At 53.3% G+C, this 8,535-nt stretch overlaps 1 protein-coding gene and 1 long non-coding RNA gene across 2 annotated transcripts; one reads left to right on the forward strand and one right to left on the reverse strand.

Moving 5' to 3' along the window:
• Positions 1-100: 100 nt before the first annotated feature.
• Positions 101-1,724, reverse strand: MED11 (mediator complex subunit 11). Its single transcript, XM_045490140.1, has 3 exons — positions 1,552-1,724; positions 1,271-1,401; positions 101-629 (listed from the first exon to the last, which is right to left on the reverse strand). Exons 1-3 carry the CDS (start codon positions 1,634-1,636, stop codon positions 492-494), a joined length of 354 nt encoding a protein of 117 aa, XP_045346096.1. The 5' UTR covers positions 1,637-1,724; the 3' UTR covers positions 101-491.
• LOC123604280 lies at positions 1,722-3,906 on the forward strand. The gene is made up of 2 exons (XR_006715280.1): positions 1,722-2,100; positions 3,710-3,906. It is a non-coding gene; the product is annotated as an uncharacterized LOC123604280 (long non-coding RNA).
• The last annotated feature ends 4,629 nt before the right edge of the window (positions 3,907-8,535 follow it).

The raw sequence follows: 8,535 nt of genomic DNA on the forward strand, positions 1-8,535 counted from the left end.
CCCCCGCTCCCCGGCGGGGCGCCACACAGTTTGGTTTCATTTCCCCCAATCCCTGTAACACCCACGTATGTTCCAGTGAGAGTCTGGGCTCCTTGCTTTGCTTGCTACTGTTTTTATTATTAAAACCCTTAGTTCTTGTTTTTGCTTCTTTCAATGAAGAACGTGTCTTCATTGGTCCCGTCTGCAGAGGCCTGCGACAGGGTCACACGGTGTTGGAGGAAGTGGGTTTGGTGTCTGAATCTCCGTCTGTCTGAGCTCGCCAGCACTTTCGTGGAGGGCAGGAGCAGGAACCAGGGCAGAGTTGTGGCAGGCTTGGTCTGCCAAGTTTCTCCACCCCCCACTTTCAGTCTCTTTGTCCCCATATCCTCCGGCCAGCAGGGCGTGTATGTGGCGGCCCACACTACCCATTGCACAGGTGTCTGGGTTCTGTCCCGGGTGCAGACAGGCCCTGTCCCGGGTCCTCCTCCGAGCTCTCACTCCACCTGCTTGGCCTAGTTTTCCAGCATCTGCTCACAGGTTCGGGCCACATCACTGAGCTTGAGGCGAGCGTAGTCCACTCGCTTCAGGGCCATCTGACAGTCCTTCCTCGAAGAGTAGCTGGAACCCTCATGGGGCTGCCCCGTGGCCACCTAGGGAACATTCACATTGATCGGTGAAGCACCCCTTCCCTTCCCCATCTCCCCACCCAAGCATCAGGTCTCCTGTATCATTTTCTTCCTTGAGTGTGAATCCATTATGGCACATGGGCGGCGGCTGGGTGACCTTGGGTAAGTCACTTAACTTCTCTTAACCTCATCTGTAAAATGTGGGTAACAACACTACTTCCTAGAGCTGTTGTAGGAATAGATAATGCAGCGTCTGGCATGCTGCAAAATCTTAGCAAATGGTTGTTGCTGTTGTAATGACTTCAGAACCCTCTCGACCTTGTCCCTTTTCTCCACGTAACCACTTCAAACCCACGAGGTCAGGTCAAGTTCCTAAGTGCAAAGTCCTGTGGGTATGGCATTGTTTACAAGTCCTTGGGAATTCCCTGTCCCAGTAGCTCACGTGATGCAGAGCAGTGAGGCAGGTGGGCCTGCCTTCAGGGCTTTCTTTTTAGAAGAAGCCAGCCCTGGAGAGGGGAGGTTCTGCCAAGGGTCATCCGGCTGGGTCGTGGGTGGTGCCAGTGTGGACGGCCAAGTCCCATCTGGCTCCAAAGGTCAACGATCCCCGAAGGCTAACGCTTAGGCGGAGGGCCGGGTGGGCGCGCAGGACCTCCCAGCACACACACCTGGGTGAGGTAGCGGATCTGAGCCGACAGCTCCGCTTCCACGTGTTGCACCGACGCCGTGAAGGCCGCCGCCTGCCGGTCCAAGAGCCGCTCGTTGCTTTTCTCCTTGGACAATTCCAGGATCACGGTACCTGCGGGGCGGAGAGAGGGCGGGGCTGGCCGGGTGCTGCCCCGCCCCGGGACCCGCCCCGGGACCCGCCCCGCAGCGCGAGCACTCGGCCTCCCTCCCGTCCCCACTGCCTGGCGCCGGGCGGCGCAAGTACCGCCGTCGCGTCCCGAACCTGCATTCTGGAGAATGGCGCCGATTTCCCGCTCGATGTCTTCCAGGGCGCGCAGCCTCTCGTTCGCCAGGCTGTAGGTCGCCATGGTCACTCCGGGACTCCTCCGCGGGGTTTTCTTCTTCGGCGAAACTCGACGCTCGAGCCCGGAAGTGGCTGTCAGCTTGCGCCTGCGCAGGTCGCTCTCTAGCTGAGACTACAATTCCCAGGATGCTCAGCGCAGCCTCGCCTTGCTGGGGCGGGGGTAGTCACCCGGTGAACTACAACTCCCAGGGTGCCGTGCGCACGCCCCGGTCTGCGCCGCCGCCGCCACCTCGCGACCACCTGTGGTAAGAGGCGGTGGTGAAACATTTCATTCCTTGGACTGAGGTCGTTCAGACCTGTCCGCTTTCGCGACACTGCCCTGGGGTATCTATTTGATTTCTTCTATGAGAATTTATCGCGCGTCTGCTGGTGCCGGGTGGCGATGGCGGCAGCTCTGGGGTGTCCCTCCGGACTGGACGGCCGTGGGCTCTGTCGGCGTCCGGCGAGGCCGGGGCAGAGCCTGACTTGGTGAGTGTTGCGTTGTTCGTCCTAGCGCTTCCTCCTGGGCTGCAGCCCCACTGAAGCACAGGCTTGGCAATCTCAGCCTTTCCCCTTTTCCGCTTCCCTATTACGCGGTGGGGTCTGGGGGTCCGGAGGTGAAGGGGATGGAGCCCCACGTGACAGTGAGGTCGAGGTTTGCCGAGAGGCACGCTCAGGGTGCACCTTCGGGAGACAGAGCGAGGATTTTGGGATGCAGCCTTGCCAGAATCGGGTCTTAGGGGTTAATTAACCCGGTGACTGGGAGGTTGGATGGAAAAGGGGATCAGCGCGGCAGGTGCATGGTGCTGAGAAGGGGCCTGCCCGGCCCAGCCCAAGTACAGCAAGGCGTTCGGCTCGGCCCCAGTGAGTGGAGTGTGGCAGCGGCCAGACTGAAGTGGGAGCCGGATCAGGAGAAGGCGGCTTGCAGGCTGAGTAATTTGGACTTTGTTCTGAAAGCACTTGAGAGCCCTTAAAGGATCTCCGAGAAGTGGGTTATGACCAGGTTTACCTTTTTTGGAGAGATCCACCTCGACGGCCTATGGAAGGTTGAGAATGAAGCTAGTTCACACGGGGTTAGCAAATGGAGACTTTCAGATCAACTCGGGGATCCGGCATTCAACTCCACTCCTTTTTAAAATCCTAAGGAAATAGCAAGGAGGATCGTATTAAGGGGTCAAAGAGAGAGGGGGAACTAATAGTAAAACTTTAGATAGAAGCTGGAAAACAGAGGATAAGTGGTAACTGATTTAGTAGTGAAGTGGTAATTAAGCCGGCAGTAAAGAAAACCCAAAAGCAACTTGATTCACTCTTTTTAGTAAATTTTTTTTTTAATTTTTTTTTTCAACGTTTATTTATTTTTGGGACAGAGAGAGACAGAGCATGAACGGGGGAGGGGCAGAGAGAGAGGGAGACACAGAATCGGAAATAGGCTCCAGGCTCTGAGCCATCAGCCCAGAGCCTGATGTGGGGCTCGAACTCACGGACCGCGAGATCGTGACCTGGCTGAAGTCGGACGCTTAACCGACTGCGCCACCCAGGCGCCCCTTTAGTAAATTTTTTAATGTTTGTTTATTTTTGAGAGACAGAGTGCGAGTTGGGGAGGGGCAGAGAGAGAGAGAGAGGGAGACACAGAATCTGAAGCAGGCTCCAGGCTCTGAGATGTCAGCGCGGAGCCCCACGCACAGGAACCTTGAGATCATGACTTGAGCAGAAGTCGGACGCTTAACCGACCGAGCCACCCAGGCACCCCAATGTTTATTTTTTTGAGAGGGAGAGAGAGAGAGAGCGAGCATGAGCAGGGGAGGGGCAGAGAGAGAGGGGGACAGAGGATCCAAAGTGGGCTCTGAGCTGTCAGCACAGGGCCTGACACGGGGCTGGAACTCATGAACCGCGAGATCATGACCTGAGCAGAAGTCAAGACGCTTTACCGACTGAGCTACCCAGGCGCCCTGCAACTTGATTCACTCTTAAATTAATGGTATCATCATGCACAACTGGGGTAGAGGTGATACTAAAGTGAAGTGGGTTATTTGAGGTAGTTAGGACCCCCACCCCCACCTCCTGCCCAGTCTTTTCCTTACTGCATACATCTTTGCAGATCCTCAACCCCATCCCGTTACGGGAGGTTTCTTTGTTGAAGATGGAAACAGAGGGTCTTTGGTTCTGGAAGGCGCCCAGGGCACAGTTGTATTGAAAAACAAGATCAGGGGCGCCTGCCTGGCTCATTTGGAAGAGTGCACGACCCTTGATCTCTGGGTAGAGAGTTTGAGCCCCATGTTGGGTGTAGAGATTACTTAAATGGAGAAGGGTAAAAAAAAAAATAAATAAAACTTAAAAAAAAATAAAACAAAACAAGGAAAGTGAGAATAAGTGAAGGTTTATGTACTGAGCCGTTCCGATCTGGGATTCTGTCCCCCAGCTGCGCTAGGATAGAGGCTAAGAATGCAATGACACAACAAAACAGAACTTCATTTTTCCCCAGAGAACGGTCCAGTGTGGGTAGTTCAGCACACTCCACGGATCATCCGAAGATCAAGGCCAGCCCTGCAACTCTGCCACTGTGTATCCCACAGTGTGGTCTGCAGGCCAGCAGTGCTGATGGCGTTGTTAGGAATGTAGATCTCAGGCCCAACCACAGAGTTTTGTTTTGTTTTGTTTTGAGAGTGCGAGCAGGGGAGGGGCAGAGAGAGAGGGAGCACAGAATCCGAAGCAGGCTCCAGGCTCCGAGCTGTCAGCACAGAGCCTGACGTGGGGCTTGAACTCATGGACTGTGAGATCATGACCTGAGCCAAAGTCAGATGCTCAACCGACTGAGCCACCCAGGCGCCCCCCCCCATTTTTTTTTTTTTTTTGTAAGTTTATTTACTTATTTTGAGAGGGAGACAGGGAGAGAGAGAGAATCCCAAGCAGGCTCTGCATCACCAGCACAGAGCCCGAGGTGGGGCTCGAACCCACAAACCGTGAAATCGTGACTTGAGTCAAAACCAAGAGTTGGACACTCAACTGACTGAGCCGCCCGGGCACCCTCCCCCCGCCCCTCCCCAACCACAGAACTTCAGAATCAGTATCTGTGTTTGTTTGTTTGTTTGTTTTTTTTAATTTTTTTTTCCCAACGTTTATTTATTTTTGGGACAGAGAGAGACAGAGCATGAACGGGGGAGGGGCAGAGAGAGGGGGAGACACAGAATCGGAAGCAGGCTCCAGGCTCTGAGCCATCATCAGCCCAGAGCCCGACGCGGGGCTCAAACTCACGGCCCGCGAGATCGTGACCTGGCTGAAGTCGGACGCTTCACCGACTGCGCCACCCAGGCGCCCCTCAGTATCTGTGTTTGAAAGTGCTCAGGGGATGTGTGTGCACAGTGACATCCGAGGAGCCCTACTGCTCTGGGGCATCGCCATCTGCCCTGTCACAACTGGGCTGCTGATGTCCCTGGGTCGTAGCCGGCAGCGAGGGGCAAGAAGGGGCTCAGAGGTCTGACTAGGAAGTAGCCCAGATCGTTTCTACTCACATTCCACTGAAGGAGACAGTCAGACGGCCTCACCCGGCTCCCGGATTCTAGGAAATCCAGTCCTTCCCCAGGTGGCCAGCTACCGTTCTCGAACATGTTAGGGGAGTCGTGGGCCTCACAACAGCCAGACTGAAGATGGAATAAAGACCTTAAGGTCTCAAAGTTCTCCACCCAGTTCCCTTTCTCAGGAGGTATTTAGAAGAAGACGTGGAAGAGGAAGAGACGGGACCCAGGTCGTGGGGAAGGCCTTCAACACCGGAGAGGCGCAAACAGGAACACCAGCTGACGGGAAGTCCAGGGTGGCGGGCATGGAGAATGGCCCGCTCAGCCCGGAGCAGGTGAAGGAGGCTTCTGGAAGGCTGTCTTCATGGAGGGGGAAGAGATAAGCGTCTGTTTTGTTTTGCACGTCCTGAGAGGATATATAGACTTTTGGGGGGAGAGTACAGGGCAGCCTTAGCGATGAATTCAGAGATAAAGCAGATTCTTGAAATGATAGTTATTCAGGGGAAACTAGAAGAGAGAGATCATCGATACCCCGCGCGTGACAACTGTAGATGACGGATGTGTGAGCATAACAATGGAAATATTGAGTATTGACACCCCCCCCCCCCCGCCCCAGTACGGGATGCCCGGGCAGGATGGCGAGGGTTCCCCGGCGGGGGGGGGGAGGGGCAGACGGGAGCTCAGTCTTCACCTCGTGTGCTGGGACGCCGGTAGGTGATGCTTACAAAGCAAGAAGTAGCAACAGAAGCACATTGTTTGGAGATCTGGAGGTGCATACCGAAAGAAACATCCGAAGGGGGCGCAAGCGGTTGCCCGTGAGGACAAAGGAGCCGGAGAGGGAAGGGGTATAGGCCTTGTTGCACCCGACTTCCTAAGCTGTGTGCACATACAACCTGGAAAATAACAGCGCAGTGAAAGTGGAATGGTAAGGAGGAAAGGAGTAGGGATTTGCTTCGTGTGGAAGAGTGTCTTTTGTCCGGTGTCCTTCCTTCCTTGAATAGAAGCGACGTGTGAGGGTTTACGGACCTTGGAGGAAGAACCAGTAGAGAGGGGCAACGGTTGAAGTTGGGGGGGGGGTGGTTTGATGAATCAGGGTCTCAGAGGACTTGGGAGGGGAGAGATCTGAGCACAGGGGGAGGGATGAGCTTGGGACGGGAGAAGGCAGCTTGACCCTGGCTGTACAGAGAATCGGGATCGATGTCCGTGTTCGTGGGGAGGAGGCGGGAAATTGAAATCATTCGTTCCCGTTAGCCTCATCTCCATGAACAACAGAAGGTCGTTCGCTATGAGCGTGAGGAAGGTTTGGAATGTAGTCAGTGGGACTCGAGCCCGAGAGGGAGGTGACCAGGAACACAGAGAGGGACGAAGGGTCATCAGGAATTGAGGGCCCAGCCGAGGTTAGAGACCATAAACTGGCAGTGGCCCCAAATGCGTACCCAGTGCCCCGCAGTGTTGGCACGTAGCAGGTGTTAAAAAGCATTTGTTGAATGAATGAGTGAATGAATGAATGCATGTGGTTGTGTGATTTTTCTCTGGCAGCGCTCCCTGGCCCTGTGTTGGAGCGGGGCGCTCAGGGTGGTGGGTGGACAGAGCCGGGGGCTGGGTGGGGGCGGGTGTTGAGAGCAGGTGTTTGTTAATTTTTTTTTTTTTAACGTTTATTTATTTTTGAGACAGAGAGAGACAGAGCATGAACGGGGGAGGGTCAGAGAGAGAGAGGGAGACACAGAATCTGAAACAGGCTCCAGGCTCTGCACTGTCAGCACAGAGCCCGACGCGGGGCTCGAACTCACGGACCGCGAGATCGTGACCTGAGCCGAAGTCGGCCGAGAGAGAGCAGGTGTTTGAAAGAGATTGAGGGTGCTGATGAGATCCGGCTGGTATCGTGGGCTCCAAGTTCAGTCTGGAAAGAAAAGCTGAAATTGCAAGGGAGCAGAAGGGCCAAGAGTTTTGCGACAAAAAAAACCCAAGAAACCATTAAGAAGTGAATTATTAAAAATGTCAGAAGCAGGAGTACCTGGGTGGCTCAGTTGGTTGAGCATCCGGCTCTTGATTTGGGCTCAAGTCACGATCCCAGGGTCCTGGGATTGAGCCCCGTGTCAGGCTCCGTGCTGAGTGTGGATTCTCTCTGCCTCTGCCCCTCTCCCCTGCTTGCTCACTCTCTCTCTCTCTCTCTCTCAAGTAAAAATAAAATATCAGAAACAAAATACTTTGAATGACTGCACAACATTGTGAGTGCACTAAATGCCACCGAACTGTATACTTTACAATGGTTAATTTTATGTTATATGAATTTTACCTTAGTAAAAAAAAAAAAAAAATCCCCCCCGCCACAAAACAAAACAAACAAACAAACAAACAAACAAAACAAAACAAACAAACAAAAAAACCTAGAAACAAATTCAAAAGATAATGACAACTCGGGAAAAATATTTACAAGATATATGACCAAGGCTCTATTTTTTTAGTATAGAAGAGCCCTGAGGATACATTAAAAATAAAGTGCCCCAATAAATCGGGTTTTATTCTCACTCATCATCAAACAAATGCAAATTAAAACTCAGATGATACCATGTCTCTCACCTGCTTGATTGGTAGAATCCAAAAGACGCTCACCTTCTTTGACCCAGCAAGTCTGCTTTTAAGAAGTTGTCCTGGGGCGCCTGGGTGGCTCAGTCAGTTGGGTGTCCAGCTTCGGCTCAGGTCATGGTGTCACGGTTCATGGGTTCGAGTCCTGCATCGGGCTCTGTGCTGACAGCTCGGAGCCTGGAGCCTGCTTTGGATTCTGTGTCTCCCTCTCTCTCTGCCCCTCCCCCACTCATGCTCTGTCTCCCTCTGTGTCTCGAAAATAAATAAACATTAAAAAAAAAAAGAAAGAATGAGGGAGATCTATATGTATCGCTGCAGAAAGGAATGCTCTCCCCGCCTCACCACCAGGGAAAAAGGCAGGTGTAGAGAAGGGCTCACGACGCTGCTGTCCGTTCAAAACAGTGCAAAATATGTATTCCACTCAGACAGGTGTGACTGAGTCTGAACGGCATCTTCGGAAGAATAACCAAGGAATGGGCGATAGTGATTCCTCTGGGAACGAGGAAGGGCTTGGCTGGGGATCAGGACGGGAGGGAGCCTTCTCTTCACTGTTTAGCGTCGCATACGGTTCCGATGTTTGTTTGTTTAAATCATGTGCCCCTTTTTCCTTTTTAAAAACATTAAAAAAACATAAAAAGCTTAAAAAAAAAAAAAGACACCGTTTCTCAAATTGTGTGTCAGTTCCCCAAATCCACACTGGTGGGTTCCTCCTGGGACCTGCCGAACCAGAGTCTGGGAAGGGAGAGCCTGGGGCTCCGAAGTTTTCATTGTGCCTCCCAGAGGGCCCTGATCCCCCTGAGAAGGTCGAGAGGTCGGTGGGCCAACG

The sequence above is a fragment of the Leopardus geoffroyi genome, chromosome E1 (genome assembly GCF_018350155.1).
Source record: "Leopardus geoffroyi isolate Oge1 chromosome E1, O.geoffroyi_Oge1_pat1.0, whole genome shotgun sequence".
In the NCBI taxonomy this organism is placed as follows: Eukaryota; Metazoa; Chordata; class Mammalia; order Carnivora; family Felidae; genus Leopardus; species Leopardus geoffroyi.

Excerpts from the sequence above, each read along its gene's own strand:
- MED11 (XM_045490140.1), bottom strand. The coding sequence starts at position 1,636 with ATGGCGACCTACAGCCTGGCGAACGAGAGGCTGCGCGCCCTGGAAGAC. Across the intron at positions 1,402-1,551 it reads CGCCATTCTCCAGAATGCAG|GTACCGTGATCCTGGAATTG; the intron begins GTTCGGGACGCG and ends TCCGCCCCGCAG. Across the intron at positions 630-1,270 it reads AGATCCGCTACCTCACCCAG|GTGGCCACGGGGCAGCCCCA; the intron begins GTGTGTGTGCTG and ends AATGTTCCCTAG.